Raw genomic sequence first — 21,258 nt, 5'->3', positions numbered from 1 at the left:
CCTAAATAATTAACAGAATCTCCCCTCTGAATCTGACGAGGGAGGGGGACTTGACTGGGGGAGGGGACGGGAAATGGGAGGCGGTGGCGGGGAAGAGTCAGAAATCTTTAATAAATAAATAAAAAATTAAAAAATAAAATAAAATGACATTTCAGACTTACAAACAAACAAACAAACAAACAAAAAAAAAGAGTTGCCAGTGTCATGGTGTCTCTTCACAGCAATAGAAACCCAAACTAAGATACCTCTCCTCTGGCAGGTTACCCTAAATCTGGAACAAAGAATTTTATATTGCTCCCTGAGTAGGGGGTGGGTCAGGATTGCCAATTCTTTTAATTCCTAGACACTTATTGGATTGTTTTAATTTTTTATTATTGAGATAATAAATGATTACAAACTTAATTGCTTAAAACAACACATATTTATTCACTTTGTAGAACTCTGGAGTCACAAATAAATCATCTGGGGATAAAATCAAGCAGCAGCATTGCACTGAGGAAAATTAATTTCATTGTCCTTCTCAGCTTCTGAATCTTTGTTCCATCTTCAAGGGACATCACTCCAGTTACTGCTTCCACAACCATACAATAATTTCCTCTTCTATAGTCAATTCACCCCTCATCTTAGAAGGACATTTGTACTTGCAATTAAGATCCACCTTGACAAAAAATAACCGTCCATTAATAAAATCCTTACCCACATTTTCTATGCCTCTTTTGCCAGCTACAGCAGCATTCACAGATTCCAGATAATAAAATTAAAACCTTTGGGAGACTATCACAGGGCTAGAGACTGCAAGCTGGATAAGTAAAATAACATGGTAGGTACAGGATCATTTTGCAATGGTCATGAATTTAAGAGTCTAATGGTACAATCAAGGAGCCCTTCAATGAAATGAAGACACAGCTCCTGTTGCTATCTCAGGGATCTCTGGCCAGTGTAGAAACAGTGTAGGAAAGCACATTCCCCATATTTCTTGGTATGTAATTTTTGATCTTGTACAGAAGATGATCTTCTTCAAGAGACTCTTCTCCACCTAGAAACTGTTACACAAGTTTTTGTCACAGCACATCAAGTAAGTCAGTCTCCCATTCTGACGGATACCCCTTTCCGAGCAGTCAGACATGCACAGGTGCTTGGAGAACTCATGTTTTGTTCCTAAAAATAAAGAAGCCAGTTATACACGCTGGAGGAGGTTATCTTAATACAACTTCCTAAAATCACTGCCAAGAGGAAAACCCTTTCACACTGGATCCCCTTCCCAGGCTCCTTGGGGTCACACTCCCATCCTGACTCTGACTCTGGATGCCAAGTCCCTCAGTGATAAATTAGAAAGTACTCTTTTCCCTCCTCCCCACATTTCACTCACTGCCTTACCCCTTAGCAAGGCTCAACAATGTTTAGTCCTTTATCCCAGGTACTAGAAGGAGTAATAGTCTTCTGACGGCATTTTTTTTTTTTTTTGTAGTCTGCATCAGCCTCACTTACCCCAAAAATGTGATATGGTAGCACATGACTGACCAGGGCGTGCAACGCATCTGCCTTGGCCCCTTTTACATATTGATTCTTTTGCATCGTCACAGACATTACAGATCAGACCTGCATTTGTTGAGTAAGGAGAGAATAGGATATTTAGGATCAACTATAAGGCTATGGGAATGAGTGATTACAAGATCCAAGAGAAGCTTCAGTGTTACACATGGACTGTACTGTCCATTTACTCCCTCAGCTACTATTCAGTTTAGCTTTGTGAGTTAAGCTAGGGGGTGGATTAACATAATGGTGGCATTATTTCTGTTACCTGGTTAGTGCCTACGTACATTCAAAGATGAAATAAAAACGAGAATCAAATATATATATGTAGTCAATTGGATAAATTGTGTGATGCAGTTTGAGTATAACAACAGACAGATTCCACTGGGCTGAGAAGGCCTTGGACTTCAGTTGATTATTGGAGACATGGAGATGTAGGTTAGATCTGGGTAATTGTGTGTTGAGGATCTTATGAGGGCGTGAATAAAGATTAGAATAATAGTGGAACATACAGAGCAGACTGTGGTTACATTCATTGCTGATGATCCCACCTAGCTCAACTCTACTTTCTCTCTCTTTACCAAGCAGAAAAATTATCTAGGAATCTCTGTGATCAGGTAGCAACAGGGCAAGGGAGGCAGGGCACAGAGAAGACATCAGAAGCGATGACAGATTTAGCATTTAGGATTAAGCAATATTGATGGAGAAGAGGTGGTACATTATTCGAACCTTTCATCTTAGACATTTTGAGATTATTGAGTCAGACTCTGTATGGAGCCGAGGAGGACTTGAGTGCCATTGACTTACGTCTGGTTTTGAGGACAGTTGTGCCACATCTGTCTTATATATTCCATGCTCCCTGCTCCACTAAAACTGCCTTTACAAGTGTTGCTAGTAATCTCCAATGACAGATCTACTTGTCCTTGCATGACTAAGGGTTTGTTCAGTTCTAAGTAATGATGATTTAAAGCATACGGGAAGATGTTCACAGGTTAGAGGCAAACATAGTGTAAAATTTTATATCAGGAATTTGAACATTCATGGATTTTGGTATCAGGAGCAGACCTGGAATGAGTCAGTGAGATGGCTATACACCATACATAATATGCACTTTGATTTCTTTTGAAAAATATATGATATAAGAAAAATATTCCATTATAACTTTGTAGCATGCTTTAATTAATCAATTCCTTATGTATATTTATTTCTATGTTTTGATATTACTTGGCACAGTAAATAATACTGAACACTATTCATTATAATATAATGAGGTTGTTATTATACAATTCATTTGCATGTGGTTATATCTGTAATATAATTTCATATAAGCAGAATTGCTGGATAATAAATTATTGTTTTGGTAGTTTTGCAAGATTTCACTTTAAAGGCAATGAATATTTATACTCTTGTTATCAATTTTTAGGCAATTCTTACCTCACTACAATAAGGACACTATACAGTGTTATTCAGTTTCTGAATGTTGACAATCTGATAGGTTCTTTGAATATGTACTTCTTCACTATATAAGGAGTGAGTCTGAGCACATTTTTGTACATTTAATAGTTATTGGTATTTACTGTATGATGAACATTTGATGTCTCTAACTTATTTTTCTGTTAGATTATTAGTGTATTTTAAGTGTTTTTATTGAAAGTCACCATATATTAGGGACATCAGCCATTTGTTCACAACATGAATTGACTTTTTGCTTTTTATTATGAGGAATTTTTTGATTTTTATTTCTTTCTTTATATTATCTTTATTTTTGAGATTATAGTATACTTACATCACTTATCTCTTCTTTTCCTCTATACAAGCCCCCCATATGGCCCTCTTTGCTCTCTTTCAAATTTATATGGTCTTTTTTTTTTTTAAGAACTCTAGTTTTTTGAGTTATAGTTAGAAAGGTCTTCCCCAAACTGGTAAAAGAATAATCTTACATTTTCTTTAATATTTTATGGTTTAGTGTTTCTTAGTATTAAAAGGGTGGCAGAATAGTAACACCATTGTATTTTGAGTACATTTAATAAGTAAGATGAATACAAATTAGACATTGATTTTCATTTAGTCGTGAGCAACAGCTATGTGTCAAGGCTGCCTTTCAAGCAGAGTGTGCACTCACTGGTGTAAGACGGAGTCTCAGCAGAGAGATCTGCCTGAGGAGTGGAGTTCACTGTTTTCAGCTAGAAGTTATAATTGGAGCCTTGGAGGTGGAAGAGGACCTGTGTGAGTAGTGCTGAGCTTTGAAGGTAAATAAAGATTCCTGCTGACCTAACACCTGCAAAATACATGGAAAAGAAGAAATGAGGCAAAGAAGGGGGAAGAAGAAGGGTGTTGTGCAGGGTGCAGCATAACAGTGCTTCAGGAGAAAGGAAGATAAACTGAAAACCTGTGCACAAAAACTGGAGGTCTGAAAATTGCTGTCCTGTTTCTCTGCGATTCTTCTGTTTTCTTCTTGATTAGTACACCACATGATCTCCCTAATGCTCAGCACTTCAGTCTTTAGATTTGCGTTGCAATGCCCAAGTGCGACTGGGGGGGACAGTGGTTTAGGTAACATCGCCCCTAAGACCTCCCTCCACTCCCTATGGTGGAAACTTACCCTCTGCCAAACAGAGAAAAGACAGGGTCACGATGAGCACTGTGCTGACTTTGGTCGCAGGACTCATGCTGGGTGATAGATGGTGGCTTGAGATACTGTGTAAAGGAAGGCCACCTGGTCCCTTTATAAAGCTGGAGACCAGGAAGTAATCTCCAACATCAGCACAGGAAGAAATGCCCTTTCCTTTTTTAAAAAGTCAGATGTGCGATAACACGGGAAGCATAGGGTACCCAGCTGTCTAGCTACAGCCGAGTCAGATCATTTCTCCTCCCTTATCTCCTCTCCTGTGTGTACAAGTGTGTGAGACACAGTTTTCTGCTCCTCCAGAAACCCCTCTCTATATACTAAGTGGGAAATGTTTGCTCATCCTAGGATTCAGAAATGGGAAATGGTGACTTTGAATTCAAGGACTTCCAGAGAAGGAACATGGAACATGAAGATTTCCTGCACAGTTTATTCCAGTGTTGGAGCATTCTCCGGTTTGAGTCACAAGACAGGAGGAGTTTAGAGCCTGAGAGTCTACACACAACTCCCTAGCTCCTGTCTCCTAAGGCCTCCATCTTTCCTCCTTAGAGAGTTCTAGTGCTCTTCACTCTGGAAGTCTGGGATCTCAGGTTCCCAGCAGATCTTACAGTTGGGAGTTCAGGGGTGAGGGGAGAAATGAGTATGCTTCTTCAGAGGCATTTCCAGTGAGCTCCTTCTTGGGGTCTGAGCACAGTTTCTGTGTATTTCCTGTCCTGGATGTTCTGGAATTAAAGCTAGGACCATGCCCCCACCACACTCAACCCTGTCTCAATGCTCCTGCTGTGTGTACTCTAAGGAAATGAAAGGTCATGGTCCCAACCTCGCGCTGAGCCATTCAGCTCCATTCTAGAACAAACTTCTAAATGGAAATTTCTTGCTTGTTCTTGTGACCTCCCAACTTCTCAGGGGGATTTACTTCCTTCATGAATGCTGCCATCTCTGGTGGGTGTACTGTCTCCACCCCCATTCTAGTTGTTCCAGGTCTCATTACCTTCCTTTTCCAGGTGACCGTGACTTTGTGTAGCTCCATTGTCTGGGCTTTATTTCAAACCAATATCCATGAAGGTCTTTTCTGTTTCCTTGTTGCCCTTGTCCTCTGTGGGATTAGCTGTGTGGCATGTTCTAAGACCATAACAGATGGGTTCTCTTCCTTTTCTTCTGCTCCTTCCATATACTGGATCCTAAAAACAACTCTGCGAGTATATGTAATACTTATTGTTTCCTTGAATGAAATAATAAGTCCAGAAAAATTCAGTAATGGACCCAAGGTCACATAGCAGCTAGCAAGTTGCAGATGAAGTAAACCCATGATTGTCTGCAACAAGGTTATATTTGAGATAAATTTACAGATCATGCATTTATTCCTATTAGTGGGGTTTTTATGTATTTGTCAATCCTTGAGAAAATATTATTTTTTTAGTCAACGTACTGGAAGTTCACCATAGTGAACAAGAAATCCAATTCTATATTCTTAGAGTTATAAACATATGTTTCCTATGAAACTTCCAACAGTAGCTTATAATGCTATGAATTACTCAAGTTCAAGAGGGATAACATCTTGTGGAGCTAAACAATAAAGATGTCAGTTGCAGGTTAGCTCCTTCTGGAGACACTAAAGAAAAAAATGTATTTCCTTTAGTATCCCATATCTCGCGACCCATTTCTCCATCTTCAAAGCATGTAACTTCAAAACCTGCTTTCATCATTACATCTCCCATCCTCATTCTATAGTCGACCCCTACTCCTAGGCTCTGGCAATCAAATACTTGGCTTTGCCAATGCTAGGCAAGTTCTCTACCTTTCAACTCTGACCTCGTCCTCCACTTCTCTTTTATAAGGTTTTTTTTGTGATCATATTTAGGGGCCAACCACATGAAACATGATAACCTTTCACCCAACAGTCCTTAACATAATCAGATGTTAAAAGTCCTTTGGGGACATTATAGTAGCATTCCTTGATAACAGAGACTGGGGTATAAAAATCTTTGGAAATTATTATACCAATTTCCCTATTTAGTACTCTCAACTGGACACAGCCTGGGTCATTTGAAAAAGACTCAATTTGATAGTTATCTTTATCAGGTTAGTCTGTGGTCATGTCTGTGGGGGGATTTTCTTGGTTGTTAATTGATTCAGAAAAGTTCAGCTCTCTGTGGGTGCCACTGTGGGTGGCACCACTCCTATGCAGGTGATCAATAACTTTGAACCTGTGTGTGTGTGTGTGTGTGTGTGTGTGTGTGAGAGAGAGAGAGAGAGAGAGAGAGAGAGAGAGAGAGAGAGAGAGAGAGAGAGAAGAGGGAGAGAGTCAGTCAGAAAGCAGTGTTCCTTCATGGCTCCTGTCTCCAGATTCCTGCCTTGAGTTCATGCCCCAACCTTCTTCAGTGGTGGATCATGGCAGTGTAAGCCAAATAAACTCTTTCTTCCCTAAGTTGCCTTGGTCTTAGTGAGAATGCTTTGTCATGGCAGCATAAGAAGACTAAAACACTGTCCACCACACACTCTCAGTATCATGATCATGACACCTTCTGTTTGCTCAACGCTACCTCTACAATAAGGTGTCTCTCTCTGTTTCAATACGTACATCCTAATATTCACCTCATTTATGCAGCAGCATGCACCTGCTTCTTTAACAGTCTGTCCAATTATTTAAAACTTCTAATCTTTGACATTTGCGGTTCCTCTGGTGCATGATCAGTCTTTCCCCACCCAAATATGTTCTTACTAGTTTTCAAAGTCTTCTTTTCTCTCTATTAGTTAAATTTTATTTTAATTAAAATTAAGCATAACACCCCTTCCCCTTTCCAACTCCTTCTGTGTCCTTCCCATCACTCTCTCAAATTCATGGCTTTACCCCCCCCTCTCTACACACACACACACACACACACACAATCTGATGAGTCCTTTTTTATTGTTGCTTGTGTGTATTTGATTTCAGGGCTGATAATCGATAGCCATGATACCTCACCACTATTGCTGCCTAGACAAGATGTGAACAGTAAAACCCCAAAGACATGCTAGCATGGAAGGGGGAAATGTCATAGGACTCCACCCTTAGACAAAGGAGCACATGTAATTAATAGGTGCCGAGAGAAGGAGAATTAGTCTTTTTATTGACTATGTAATACTGAGTAGCCAGTCAAAGTCCTTCTTTCTGAAGAGAGGCTTCCCTGGTAAACCTGTTTCATCTGAATCCCTTCTGGGCCCTGATGGCCAGCTATGCTGGACACACTTGTGATCTCATTGAGATGATTTCATGTTCTGCGAGGTTCCTCAACCAGTGTCTTGGTTTAGCAGAAAGCCTCACACTTAGTAAAATGATCACTGAGAGTTTACTGAGTTGGAAAATTTGTCAGTGAGGAGAAATTTTAAGGGCAGGGACTTAGTTCAACTGTAGGGAGAATTTTATAATAAAGAGTACAAAGCTACAATAGGGCACATTGTGCAGCGGCTTCCCAGTGACTGTGGAGTTAGGGTGCACTCTCTCCTGGGAGTGCAGGGGTGGATCAGGTAGGGGTGCTGTGTTCTTGGAAATGTCTTTTCTGTAATGTGATCTTATGATCTGTGACATTACATGACTAGTTAGTCTAAGGGCATATCACCAAGGGGACAGTGAACTCATCCCCCAGGGAGGGACATGGTGAACATCAGAGAATACCTGATCCTTGCCTTTGCCCATACTGAGAACAAACATTCTGCTCTGTGTGTTTACAAATAATTCCTGGAAATGCAGGAGCAGTTGGCAGTTGAGAGAGAGAGAGAGAGAGAGAGAGAGAGAGAGAGAGAGAATATCATATTGTTTTTAAAAATGGCCACAAGAAAATACGATAGTCGAGTGTGAAATTATAAGAATTTTCAATAGCATAATGCTAGGTTAAGTCGGTGTCCTTGTGAAGTCTTTGAAGAATGTTTACTTAGGAGGATGGCTGTATTTGACTCCCTCACTGTAAGTATCTCCATCCCTCTATTCTCCTACTTGATCCTCAGCCTGTTGACTTCTCCCCAAATTTATCCCTCCTCCATTGTAAGGCTTACTGGCTAAGCGAGAGTTCTTGCCTTGTGTTCCTTGGATAACCTTCATAGCAACTCTATATACCTGAGAATATAATACTGCTTCCATATTTGTGCAAACTGCCAAATTAGAGGTCAGGAGAAACATGAATTATAAAAGAGCCATAAATTGGGCAATATCAAACTAACTTTCTTCATCAGTGAAATGGAGAATGAAAAATACTGGTCTCAGACTTGAACAGTTCAACTGCTATTGACAACTGAACTCTGATTATTCTCTTGAAACACTATAAATAAGGACAAATGCACTGCTTAAAGTCTTAGCTAAGAGCAATAAGATGAGAGAAGGAAATAAATGGGATGGAAACAGAACAGTGAAGTCATAGTATCCCTACTTGCTGATGACATCATTCTATATCTAATCAACCTTAGAGATTACACCTTAGACTCTTAGAGCTGATAGATACTTTCAGCAAAGTGGCGGACTACAACATGAATACATAAAACCTCTATAGAAAGGTTTATTTTTTTCTCTGCAGCTGTGTCAGCATTTGTTGCTTTGTTTTCTTAGTAATAAACAGTCCAACTGGGCAGACGGAGAGATGACTCAGTGGTTACAAGCACTGGCTGCTCTTCCAGAGGACTGGGGTTCAATTCCCAGCACCCACATTACAGTTCACAACTATTTGTAACTCCAGTTTCAAAGAATCCAATGCCATCTTCTGGCCTCCACAGACACTATACATGAATGGTATATAGACATTCACTCAGACAAAACAATGATGCACAGAAAATTAGAAACAAAATCCAATGCACACTTAACATAGTTTTCATTTACAGTTTCCTGGTGGCTAAATATAATTTATTATTTTTTATGGTTGCTGTGATAAAATGCAACTTAAAGAAGTTTATTTGGCCTCACAGTGCCAAGGTTCAGTCCATTACAGCAGGAAGTCATGGCAGCAGGAGCAGGGGCAGCTGGTCACATTGCATCTGAAGTCAGGAAGCAAGAGAGATGAGTCCCCACGTCCCCGTTATGTAGTCTAGGACCCAAGTACACAGGATGGCGCCACCATATTCCATTCTCTGATGCTTACTGCCCACTCCTCTACTGAAGGACGTTGCTGTTTCTGAGTTTGGTCAATCATCAATAAGGCTGCTGTCAACAGCTATGTGTGGACAGCATAAATTATAAGTCCCTTTGCCAAAGATCGGGATGGCTGGATCATATGATAACAGTGAAAAGAATTTTTAATTTAGTAAGAAATTGCTAAATTATGTTCCAAAATGGTTGCATAGTTGCATTTCCATCCAGGAAGATTAGATAAGAACCTATGTGCCCCTGCCCCAGGCTCGCCACCTCCCATAGCTCAGTGGCTTGGTCCACTAGTGAATCAATATGCTGAAGAGCCCAGCTCTGGGTTTGGTCTGGGATCAGGTTCTCTTTTAATCTTTCTGGACCAGAGTTTATGGATATTCTAGAAGAAAATTTTCTTGAACCTCAGAGCTTGCCTCTAAGAGGGATGACCCTCAGAGGCTCTCAGAACATCCCCAGGAGAAGGAAAGTCTGAGATGAAAGAAGAAAGCAAGGCTCCGGTCATGTGTGCGGAGGTCTCTGATGGCCACAGCCCTCCAAGTGTGTCTTTGCTTATTCTGGCCTGCAGGAGGTACAGCTCCAGGCTTCTCTTTTCCAGGCTAATCTGTTTTGCTAATCTGTTTGCTCAGCTATCTGAGAGAATTCAGCCTGTTCTGAACCTCAGCCCAGACTTCAAAGGCTGTCTAGAAGAACTTGCTCTTGATTTCCTGCCCACTCTATCATGCATACCATACTGTAGCCATGTGGCCTTTTTTAGATAACTGTTTCCCTCAGCTCTCCCCACTGCCAGGTTCTTTCCTTTCCCATGCCAGGGTGTCACCCATAGGCCTTGAGCGGCTCCCCATTCTGCCCCCCTCCTCATGATCTCTAAAAGTGGCTCCTGACTGAAGCATTTGAGTCTTTTGTTTTTTCTTCAAGACAAGGTCTCGCTCTGCAGTCCTGACTATCCTGGAACTCACTATATAGATCAGGCTGGCCTTGGGCCCACAGTGATCTGCTTGCCTCTGCTGCTGGAGTGCAGAGATTAAAGAGGTACACTACCTCCCCTAGCTCTGAGACCTGATTTTACTAGAGATTCCAGATGGCTCCCGAGAATCCCAAATGCCAAGAGTTCTAAGATCTCACATCTCTTATCAGGTTGTGCTTTGGCATTGGAGAGCAAGGTTGACACAGCCCTGGGGTCACTTTTGCTGATCGAATGGATTCTATACAATGATGTTGCTGGGCAGTGCGTCCCCTGGGAACCTGTTTGGAAATCTGCACAAATGGAAGGAAGGCCCACATGGTGGTGATTCCGTCTTGGGATCTTGCTCAGGTTCAATTCCTCTGCCAGTTAAAGAACTAAAAGGCAGGAAAATCTGGCACCAACCAGGAGACAGCAGAGAAATCTCTTTGAAATCTAGACAGCAGCAGACAGAAGTTGGGGAAAAGGCTTTTATTAGGGCTGAGGAAGCACATACGTGCAGCAGACACATAAAGAAAAGAACTTTTTGCAAAGGGGGTGGTGGCAGTGATGGGGAGCCAAAAATTCAGCCTCGTTGTAAGGGTCAGTTTTTCTTTTTTAATTCATCATTCCTTCCATTCATTCCCTCGACCTCCCTCCTGCCCCTTCCCACTCTTGCTCCATCTTTGTGCATTTGGGGTAAAGCCTTCCACGGGAACCAACATAGCATGGCGTATCAAGTAGAGGCAGGACCAAGCCCCTCCTTCCCTTCCTCCCTATCAAGGCTGAACAAAGCATCCCACCATAGGGTATAGGTTCCAAAGACACAGCTCATGCATCAGGAACAGGTCCCAGTCCCACTGCTAGGGACCCCACAAAGGACCCTGCTACACAACTGTCACCCAGATGCAGAGGGCCTAAGTCAGTCCCATGCTGGTCTCCCGGCTACCCGTCCAGAGTCCATGAGCTCCCACAAACTCAGGTCAGCTGTCTCATTGGGTTTTCCCAGCATGATCTTGATCCCCCTCCTCCTTGCTCCCTCCACCCTCTCTTCAACTGGCCTCTTGGAGCTCAGCCCAGTGCTGAGCTGTGGATCACTGCATCTACCTCCATCAGGTACTGGATGATGGCTCCCTGACAACAATTAGGGTAGTGATCAGTCTCCTTACAGGGGAAGGTCAGTTCAGGCACCCTCTCCACTATTGCCCCTCCCTAGGCAGCAGAGGCGTAATGCGTGAGGGGAGGCTCTGGGCAGGAGGAGAGCAGGACAGAACAGTTTGTTCTACAATCCTTGGACTAAGAAAGAGCAGTGAGGAATGACAAGGCTTTGGGTCAGAGCCAGCATTGAGGGTGAGAAGGTTATACTTTCCAGGCTTAGGAGAAGACTCAAGGAAAGGCCAGCACGACTCTGGAAGTCTAGATAAAGGGGTGGGGAGGAGAGGCTGGATAGCAAGTCTCCTCTCTGTAGGAGGGAGAGGGGTCTTCAGGTATCACAGGACTGTCTATGGTCCACACAAACCTTGTTAGGGTGAATGTTTTCAAGGGCCTGTGCATCCTCCCTTCATGGGGTTCCTCTGACTATTGAGACATGGACTTGTGATATATGTGGGGAAATGAGACTGGATGGAAGATGGTCCACCATTTCTTAGAGGTAGATGTTATGCCCAGAACTGTGAAGTCCCTCCGAAACCAACAAGGAGACCGAGTCCCATATGTAAAAGCAAAGAGCCTTTATTTTATACAAGTTTGCAAACTCGGTCTCTCCATGTGCCCAACGTATTGGAATAATTGGAGAGGCTTGAGCCCAGATAGAGTTGGGCTTTTATAGTAGTGAAGGTGGGGGTGAGGGTTTTCTAAGGTTCAGGACCCCTGATTGGCTGACATTTGTCTAAGGGTGTCCTTGTGAGTGTGTGCTGGCAGGTGATCTTACCTACAATGGTTGGAATATTAGGAATTTCCTTTGGATGGTCTGTTCTTGGGTGGTGCCTGGGTAATCTCTGTTTGTGGTTCTTCCTGCAACCAGGTATTGCTTCAGGGTAAACTACCGAGACTCAGGCCTCCATTAAGCTTATCCTGGCTGGGTCCAACACTGGCAGGTGATAATAGCTGGAAGGTAAGAACTTCCTTCGGGTGGTCTGTTCCTATTAAGCTTTTCATGGCTGGGTCCTACAGTAGAGACAGAAAGGTGATTTTCACTTACTTTTTAACAAACTTGGTATTGTTCTAAATTTCCTATCACTCTTATTCTGGGAAAGATGTTCAGAGTTGTCTGGAAAACTGTAGAAGACTGGGGTTGGGTGGAGCTGGGCATTCCACCAACATATTTAAACACTGGACACCCATGACATCTTTCTGGATGGGGCAAGAAGTCTTTTGCTGGGAGGAATGAGATGATGTTCTTAGCTCCAGCCCCTGAAGACTGTGCCGAGAATCACTTGTTTCAAATGAGAGTCCTATAAAGGGGGTCTGCTAAGCAGCATGGGAATTCTTTCCTGCAATAGCCTGTAAATTCTAGAGTCCAGTCAGGTCCTTGGAGCCTTCTAGTCTCAACGGGATCTGCTAGTAACTGTCGTCTCTGCTAGGCAGAAAGAAATTCATTTTTGTTTGGAGGAGAGAGACTCTCACTTGTGTCTCACTTCCCGTTGTTGTGAGGAGCCTAGGCAGATACCTTCCAGATCAACCCTGGGAACCCTCTAGACTCTGGATGCAGAGCTGGACTGGAAAGATAACATCTAGGTTATTTAGACATCTGTGTACCTTTGTTGTCTTGGTGAAAAACCATTTCATCTCTAACACCCCCCTTGGTCTTCGTTAGTAAGATGAGGTCAGTTATTTCTAACCCAGGATACTGTCAGAGAATTCAAATGTAAATGAGCAACATTCTGGAGAAAGTCTAAATTTTCATTCTTAAATTGGGCATTGTTAAATGTAAGCACCCACGCTTCCTTACTGGGTCAAGGTCACCTGATACAGCTGCGAGGAATTAAACTGGCCAGTTGGAAGGGGCCACTGCAAGACTGAAGCTGTGACAATTTTATTGAGAACAATCAGGCTTTTCATACCTTTATCAGAAACAGAATATAATGGCAATTACCAGAATCAATATAGTTGTAGTTGCCCAGTTACAGTGATATTTGCAAGTTTTACAGGGTTTATAAGATTAATGTCTGAAGCCTATTTTCCTGATGAGCATCATGATTCTTTGACTTCTGTGGGAGCAGAGAAACGAAAAATGGCCGGAATACGGCATTGCCTCAGAGAGTGTATTGATCTCTAGGAACAGGCAGGTACATTGTGCCCCAGGAGCCATGGACGCTAACCAGAAAAACTTCTGATGCCTGCCGCTCAAGGCAGCTAGGTCAGGTCAACTCCATGGTTCCCTATAATTAAATATGTATTTCCTTCTCTTCCTCCTCACCTATGTACAAGTTTCTAAGTCCTAACAACTGCCTCAGAGTCTGCATATACCTGTAATACTTCTTTTTATCTTTAGAGTAACAGAGTCACAGAGTAGGCAGGCAGGACCCTCTGGCTTCCATCCTTACTGTGTGTGTGGTGGGGTACCTTCCTAGCCAGCGTGACAGGATGGAATGCATTGGATGGTACATGAATCAGGCTTTGGGAACCTTCTCAAATAAGCAGGTCCTCTATCCACTCTCTTCCCATCACAGAACAACCTGTCATTTCCACTGTCAGCTCTGCAGTGACTATTTGCAAACTGAAGAGCAGGAATTTCATTCTGCAAGCTTGTAATCAGGGACAGTGGGTCATTGTGGACGCCTTTGCTTCACTACTCTCTGACTGCTCCTGGGTGTGGCATCCAGTCAGGCCATTCGTCTTCCTGCTGTGGTCCCGAGGATCTGATATGTTCAGTTCATGATTCTAGACATGGTAGGTAGTTTGCTTCAACAGGACAAAGTAGACTGTGTTGGTTTGAATGTTGAGACTCTGTCCCTAAATAGTTTATCTTAGGCATATTTAAACACAGCACAATTTGGTGAAAACTTCCCTGGTGGTTATTAACTCAATCCCATGTGCACAATAAAGCATAAAGTAAGTTAAATAAAGATTAAATGTGACTAAATTAAAATACTTTGTAAAGTTCATGTAACACCTTACATAAAGATGGGTTTACTGATTGAGAAAAACAGGTTTGCATTAAGTGTCTGGGGGAGGATCTGGTGTGATCTTGGCCACTTATAGGGCTCAAAGGTTGCCAGGCTATTAAGTGCATCTGCTGCCAGTCTTCTTGGGGTGGGTGGTGGGAAGGCAGCTTATGTATCCTTTCCTTTGACAGAACAGTCCCATGTTTTTAACATTTTTAGTGCTTATCTATGAGCACAAAGGACCTACCATGCCTTCTATAATGTGCATATGTGTTCAAAGGTTATTATTTCCTAACTGATTTTAGGAATACTTTAGACTTTAAATAATTGATTCATTTTTGATGTCTCATTGAAAAATGAACAACTTCTTTCTGAGTTCTCTAAATATTGGAGCCTGGCAGGTGGTAGGTGTGGTGAGTTGAAATTAGACACTGTTATGTTTCAGCTTGCTTAAATGTCAGCTGCTCAACTATGCTGAAACAGGTTTAAAGGTCTCCCTTCTGTGTGCATCCTAAACCACTTCTGACCAGTATTAGCTTTGCATCATGTGGGCAAGTATGGATCTCACTTGTTTCAGACTGTACACACTGGAGTCACAAATGTCTAAGTCAAGGGTGCCCTAAGTGTGTTGGTTGTAGAGGACGCAGAATCCTTAGAGCTGTTACTAGAGGACTCATCTCAGTGCTTTCTGATCCCGTTCAACACTAAACACCCCATGCAAAGGAGGAGACTGTAGGGAGTATGAGTTTAGTGTTCTCACTTCCCCAACCGGATAACTTCAAAGCCAAGAAGAAGCCCTACTTCTGGTTCAGGGTCACCAATTTCTTATGTTACTCTCTTCTTCACCAAAAGGGTAGGGCTACCCACCAACCCACGATTGAGCTCTTCACTGTCTGAGTTTCTGAATACCTGAGTTTCTCTGCATGTCTTCATTTAGATCTCCTGTTTTCATGACTACCTTGTGTTGCCAGCTCCAACCCAGGGTGTATGGTTGTATATCTTTAGGCTCTCCAGTCTGTGATTTTTTTTTTTTGTTCACCATCATGTCTTGTTCATGGCTGCAGTCCACCACCTGAACGGAGTCATGCAGATACTGTAGACTGATCCAATGTGAGGAACTGCAGAAATGTTAAAATATCAAGAGCATGTAAACAAAAGGAAGATTGTGAAACTATTCTGGACTGGGGGGACTACTTAGATGTGGTAACTAAGGGTGATATTGTGATTGTGGGTTGAATTATTTCATCAAAGAAATGTTACTGAGAGATTGTTGAAACTTAGCCTGTAGATGATACATCGTTTAGTCATAAACTTGCAATTGCGATGAGCATCTTGTGGATATGGGGGAAATGTTCCTGTTTATAAGAAACATGCTGAAGAACCCAAAGTTTGTAAAGCATAAGGCAACAAAATCTGTCATATTGTAGTCAAATAAGACAAACAATCAAAAGGAAAAACCCTCAAATAGTCAACAAAAATATTCTTCGTGGTATTAAAAATGTAAGACTTCAATAAAAAAGATCAGTTTATATGATTTACCCAGAGTTTGATCATATTAAATACATTTTTAGAAAAGGAAACAAGACAAAATGGAAAAGGTTAGAATTGAAATGGCCCAAAAATTTCATGAGGAATGTTAAAATAGACTGACAGAAATTTTCACATATAGGAAAAGTGCACTTCTGAAGTTTGTTATGCCACGGAATACTGATGGGAAAGATCTGTACACAGAAGGAATAGGAAAATGAATAAACCAATAAAAATCAAATACTCTAATTTGACAGGGAGAGGAAGGGTTCCTTTTATTTTATACTTCTAAGTCACAATCTGTCTCTGAGGGAAATTCAAGAAGGAACTCAAACAGGAATCAAAGCAGAAAGTATGGTGGAATGCTGCTTCCTGGCTTTCTCTCTCTGACTTGTGCTCAGACAACTTTCTGATACAATACAGGACTGTCTGCCCATGGATGGCAGTGACCACAGTGGGCTTGAATCTCCTTTATCAACTAGCAATCACGAAAATGTCCTACAGACTCGCAGACAGGCCAATACGATCAATGCAATCTCCCGGTTGTTTGAGACTACCTCACATAACTATGGGCCGTGTCAAGTTGACTGCTGAAGTCAACTAGGAGAATCCCTCAAATGAAAATTTCAATGTTTTAAAACTCTATTTTTCTTCAATTTTTATTGTGTGAGAATTTCATCCATGCATATATTTTTAAAATTTTATTTATTTATTTTTTTGGTGGCTCATGCACACAGGAGGTTGGCACCAGAGGAAAACGAGTTTTGAGATCAGCTTGAGCTGCACAGTGAAGACCTGCCTCAAAGCAAAGAAACACAAAATTCCCACTATAAATAAATTCATGAAATGCAAAAAGCTGATGGGCAGAGTTTACCACTTGAAAATTCTGGCTTCCGTAGCAGCTATTGTAATCCCATCCCTGTCACTCTCATACCTCACTTCAGTGCTAGCTGCAGCCGGGACTCTGCTTCATCTTTGGGTGAATGCTTGCACAGTCTGTTCCTTACTTGAGAGATGCTGTAAGTACAGCTGTGACCTGGCAGCTGTGGGAATGAGCCACCCAGTATGCTGTCTGTGTCCTTCTGTGGGTGTTGAGGGAGCTGCGGGCTGTGTTCTGCCTCCTGGCTCCTGGCCACTGGCTAGCTTTACCCAAAATAACAACATACAAACTGTATTATTTTAAACACTGCTTGGCCCATTAGCTCTGATCTCTTCTTGGCTAACTCTTGCCTAACCCATATTTAGTAATCTGTGTAGCACCAGTCTTACCAGGAAAGATTCAGCATGTCTGACCTGGCGGCTTGCTTCACTGTGTCTGCTCTGGACAGGGGAGGCATGGCGTCTGAGCTCACTTCCTCTTCCTCCCAGCATTCTGTTCTGTTTATTCCACCCATCTATGTCCTAACCTATCAGGGCCAAGCATTTTCTTTATTAATTAACCAATGACCTTCCTCATTCATGTGGGAACTTTTTTTTTTTTTTTTGTCAGCGTCTTCTCTCCCATTTGCTTTCTCCTAAGGTCTGGCAGCTTAAGGCTAGGAAAGGCTAGGAGATGGCATCCCGATTTGCAGTCTCCAGGACAACTCAATTTCATAGGCAGTGGAGGTCATGCAATGATGGACTAATTTATTCTCTTTCATTCTGAAAATTAGGGAAGTTTTTTTTTATTAGGTTCTTCACAGGACTTTTAATTCAAACTGAAAAATCAAATATTCTTAAGTGATATGCACACGTGTAAATTCAAAGCAAAAAAATTATTTTAGGAAGGATGAGACAAATAGCAACCTTTTTACTTAAAAGTAAACCCAATACTTTCTAAGTGGAGGGAAGAAAGGACTTGCAATGCACAGACAAGGTTGGTCTAACTAGAAGAAACAAAGTTTTTAGATCTATTTTGGGAGATATAGTGGTTTGGGACTCATGGGTCTCAAAGTTCAGTTATAGTTCTCAATCTCAAAAGGATTCCAGTGAATAGTCATTGAATACATGACAATCAATGTTTAGTTTGGAATCTTAGAGCAATATCTATAATTGTAAGGTTCTTTGGGGACATACTCATGCTAGATGCCAGAGGGAGGGCTTACAATGTACAGAAGATGCCAGACTAGGACTCCCACTTGTGAAGACCAGCAAAGAACATCACAATGCCAACTGTAAGAAACAGCAGTTGAGTGATTGCACCCATTGCATCCTGGGCCGCTGTTTAGAGCCACCATGAGTGTGTTACCTGTGTGGGCCCACTGAGAAAGAACACACTCGTACACAATTATGTGAAGTGGTTTTATTATCTGTAGACAGGTTGTAAAGGACTGGAGTCCTAGGTCCATTGGGCTCTACATGGTGATCTGAGGCTCATGGGAGATGCTGTGGGAGGATAAAGATGCCCCTGAGCGACCAGTCTGCAGCACAGATGAGGAGTTTTGAAAGGCTTCCTGCTGGGGCCATGGGTCGTACTAAGCACAGCCCACTTTTACTGGGAGAGTGAGTGTTGCAGTGAAGGAGGAGAGGTGGCTGGCAAAGGGGGAAAAGAATGGAGAAGGAGACTAAATGTGATGCAATGTACTATTGACACTCATCTCTAGAGGTGTACTCATGGCCTAATGTGATCTGGGAATGCTACTGAGGCCGAAGTCCTATGTTTACTATGCCCTGTGAAAATGCGTGAAAATATACTTTGTCAAGAACATCAGAATGACTGAGTCTGAAATGGGCACTATCTGCCAAAGGAAATAACTTTGCATTCACAGAGCAAAATCTTCGGTGCCCACCTCCAGTTTGTTCTATTTCTGCTGAACTGTTATGGTGATGCACGGGATGTTCAACTAAAGAATATTTGTGGGTTTTTTATTGGAGGCTTTCTGATCCACCTCAATTATCTAAGTCAGTAAAGAGTTCTAGGGTGGTCCCGTTTCATATCTTTCTGTGCAGAGTTTTTTGGGACAGGTCTTTTAGTGGATAAAGATGCCAATTCTAGCAGTAGGAAAACATCTATTGTTTAAAACCATCATTTCCCACCATCCCTTGTCCAAAGTGAGATCCAAACTGAAGGAGCCAGGAGAATCTTGCATACATATGGGGCAGAATGGCAGGATAGGTAGAGTATAAAGGAAGAAAGACTCCTGGACCTTCTAGAATGAGGTCTGGGGGGCGGATATCTTAGATTTTGAAGTTACAATAATCGTAGTTACAACATTTATGAACATAAGTCCGATTGTTGAAGTTGTACGTCAAGTTCTTGCAGAATCTCTGACACACCATGTATGATATCTGGAGAGTGTTTTCTGCAATAGGAAGGAACCAAAGATGTTAGGCAGTGACCTCAGTATTCAAGGCAGAACATACATGGTCTTAACTAGACAGGCTTATGGATGGCTTCCCAGTGTCCCCTTCCCAAGAGCTCCAATGCATAAACTGCTGGAAAGCCGTAAAATTGACCTGTTTTCCTGTGGTCCCTGATAACTCAATGCTATGCACCCATTTCATTCCTTCTCCTGCTAGAACGCGAGAAAATCAGGGCTTTGGTATCTGCGAAGTAAAAATCTGTGTGGCTGTTTTCATCCTGCACCTTCATAGGTTTGTAGCCTCCGCACCCTGCCACTTACTGGAGTAGATCCTTAGGCTCATGCATGTTTCGTACTTCTGAGCATGGCAGATGCCAAAGCCTCTTCTGCAGTGGTCTGACGGTGTGCGGAGGTGGCATGTTACACAGGTCAGTGATGTTGCTTCTGGTGAGAGCACAGAGCTTGATGTGAGGGCAGGGACTTGGCGTGGGGAGGGAGATGGCAGAGGTGGGTGGGGCGGCCTTCCAAGGGTCACTGGGCAGGTGAAGAACTGATGGTTGAGTGTTTAGGAAGCGACAGTTGAACCTTTTGTCTACTCTTTTGCCTTTAGTGATGGAGATAAAAGGCCATTGAGCATGGGAAAGGATTCTCAGTCTTTACATTTTGGATAGCTTTCTCTCACTGGTTCAGGGCTCATCTACTTGGTTCAACTGGCTGGCCAGTGAGCTTCAGGGATCTGCCTTTCTCTGCCTCCATAGCACTGGAGTTACAAGGACACAGCACAAGATCTGGCTTTGTTTTAGGGTAGTTCTGGGGACGGAACTCAGGTCCTCACTCCTGGGCAGGTGAGCTATCTCTCTAGCCCTTAATTTGTGTAAAGATTCCACTTCTACACCCTTTATTCCTCTTGCTTAAAAATGGTCAGTGAGGAATACCTTTGGGAGGTTCTGGAAGAGTGAATAATTAAAATATGGGTTCAATTGAAAATTATTTGTAGAGGCTGGTCAGCTGGTTTAGCTGGTAATTTTCTGGCAAGCCTGAAGGACCTGTGTTTGAACTTTAGGACCCACACTGTAGAAGGAGAGAAATTACTTTCAGAAGCTGTCCTCTGATCACAAGCATACTATGGCATGTGCAACATACATACACATGCATGCATGCATGCACGTATGCACATATGCACACATGCTAAAGACTTTAAAAATGTCCTCATGGTGCTAAAAATAGAAAGAATGTAATTTTTATTGACCATCTTATTAGGACCATGTTGTTTCAAATTATATCAGATTTAACTAACACACTGTACTCTGATCTCATAGGTCCTTGTAAGGAGGTTTTGTCTCCACGTATCAAATTAGAGAATTCAGGACAGCGACTGGACAAGTTTGGGAAAATCTGTTCAATTCCAGGATGTACAGAATTTCTTCTCAAAATGCCTTGTAACTAGGCCCCTGGAATAGCTATCAGAAACCAATGTCTAGGACTAAGACACTCACAATATTTTTGAATGGCCAGCTCCCTGGGCAACGTAGATTTAAGAGTAGAGTGGATGGTTTAAGGAAATTTTCCTAGGCATCTGGATTATGGGGTTTGGCCTACACACCCAGAGAGATATGACAGAGTGCTGGAAAAGACAAAGAAGATGGAAGAAAAAGCAGAGAGAGCATTCCGAAGGCCATCTCCCTTTCTTTCCTCCTAAATAGGTTCAAAGCTCTGCCCATACAGACATGGCTGCGCACAAGGAGATTCATCGCATCTCCCTTGATCCTGCCCCTGGAGCTCATCCCTCAGGTCTGGGACTCACCCACAACGAGGCAGAAGAGGGAGAGGAGTAGTAAGACACGCGTGTTCATTTGGGCCCAGATTGTCTTGAGTGGAGCAGAGCTACGAAGGGCTGCAAGTAGAAGTCAGCTGGGCTCCAGGGAGAGGCTTTCTGCTCCTGCAGAAGTTGGTGATTATTCATGCCTAAGGGGAGCCGGTCACACTAGGTTTATTTTGAGTGCTCAAGTTCATTGGCTGTGGTCTCCTAGTCTTGAGTCCTGGAGTTGGAAGTTGACCAGGTAGTTTTAAGGTAAAAGGACCCTGAAATGTGAACAATTTCTTGGTTAGAAGCTAAAAATGTCTTTGAACCTGTGAGC

At 42.4% G+C, this 21,258-nt stretch overlaps 2 protein-coding genes across 2 annotated transcripts; both read right to left on the bottom strand.

Moving 5' to 3' along the window:
* Positions 1-402: 402 nt before the first annotated feature.
* On the bottom strand, positions 403-4,229 carry Pate4 (prostate and testis expressed 4). The gene is made up of 3 exons (XM_050120041.1): positions 4,136-4,229; positions 1,489-1,599; positions 403-1,158 (listed from the first exon to the last, which is right to left on the bottom strand). The coding sequence occupies exons 1-3, from the start codon at positions 4,200-4,202 to the stop codon at positions 1,037-1,039; spliced, it is 300 nt and encodes a 99-aa protein (XP_049975998.1). The 5' UTR covers positions 4,203-4,229; the 3' UTR covers positions 403-1,036.
* Positions 4,230-18,995: 14,766 nt separating this feature from the next.
* Positions 18,996-20,973, bottom strand: Pate3 (prostate and testis expressed 3). Its single transcript, XM_050120000.1, has 3 exons — positions 20,925-20,973; positions 19,442-19,564; positions 18,996-19,120 (listed from the first exon to the last, which is right to left on the bottom strand). The coding sequence occupies exons 1-3, from the start codon at positions 20,971-20,973 to the stop codon at positions 18,996-18,998; spliced, it is 297 nt and encodes a 98-aa protein (XP_049975957.1).
* Positions 20,974-21,258: the final 285 nt, after the last annotated feature.

The sequence above is a fragment of the Alexandromys fortis genome, unplaced genomic scaffold (assembly GCF_014885135.2).
Source record: "Alexandromys fortis isolate MF-2015 unplaced genomic scaffold, M_Fortis_MF-2015_v1.1 scaffold_168, whole genome shotgun sequence".
In the NCBI taxonomy this organism is placed as follows: domain Eukaryota; kingdom Metazoa; phylum Chordata; class Mammalia; order Rodentia; family Cricetidae; genus Alexandromys; species Alexandromys fortis.
This window is presented reverse-complemented; position numbering and strand designations above follow the sequence as displayed.

Excerpts from the sequence above, each read along its gene's own strand:
- Pate4 (XM_050120041.1), bottom strand. The coding sequence starts at position 4,202 with ATGAGTCCTGCGACCAAAGTCAGCACAGTGCTCATCGTGACCCTGTCT. Across the intron at positions 1,600-4,135 it reads TTTTCTCTGTTTGGCAGAGG|GTCTGATCTGTAATGTCTGT; the intron begins GTAAGTTTCCAC and ends CAACAAATGCAG. Across the intron at positions 1,159-1,488 it reads TACCATATCACATTTTTGGG|GAACAAAACATGAGTTCTCC; the intron begins GTAAGTGAGGCT and ends CTTTATTTTTAG.
- Pate3 (XM_050120000.1), bottom strand. The coding sequence starts at position 20,973 with ATGAACACGCGTGTCTTACTACTCCTCTCCCTCTTCTGCCTCGTTGTG. Across the intron at positions 19,565-20,924 it reads CCTCTTCTGCCTCGTTGTGG|AAGCAACATCACTGACCTGT; the intron begins GTGAGTCCCAGA and ends TGCTCTCACCAG. Across the intron at positions 19,121-19,441 it reads GAGCCTAAGGATCTACTCCA|AAAACACTCTCCAGATATCA; the intron begins GTAAGTGGCAGG and ends TTCCTATTGCAG.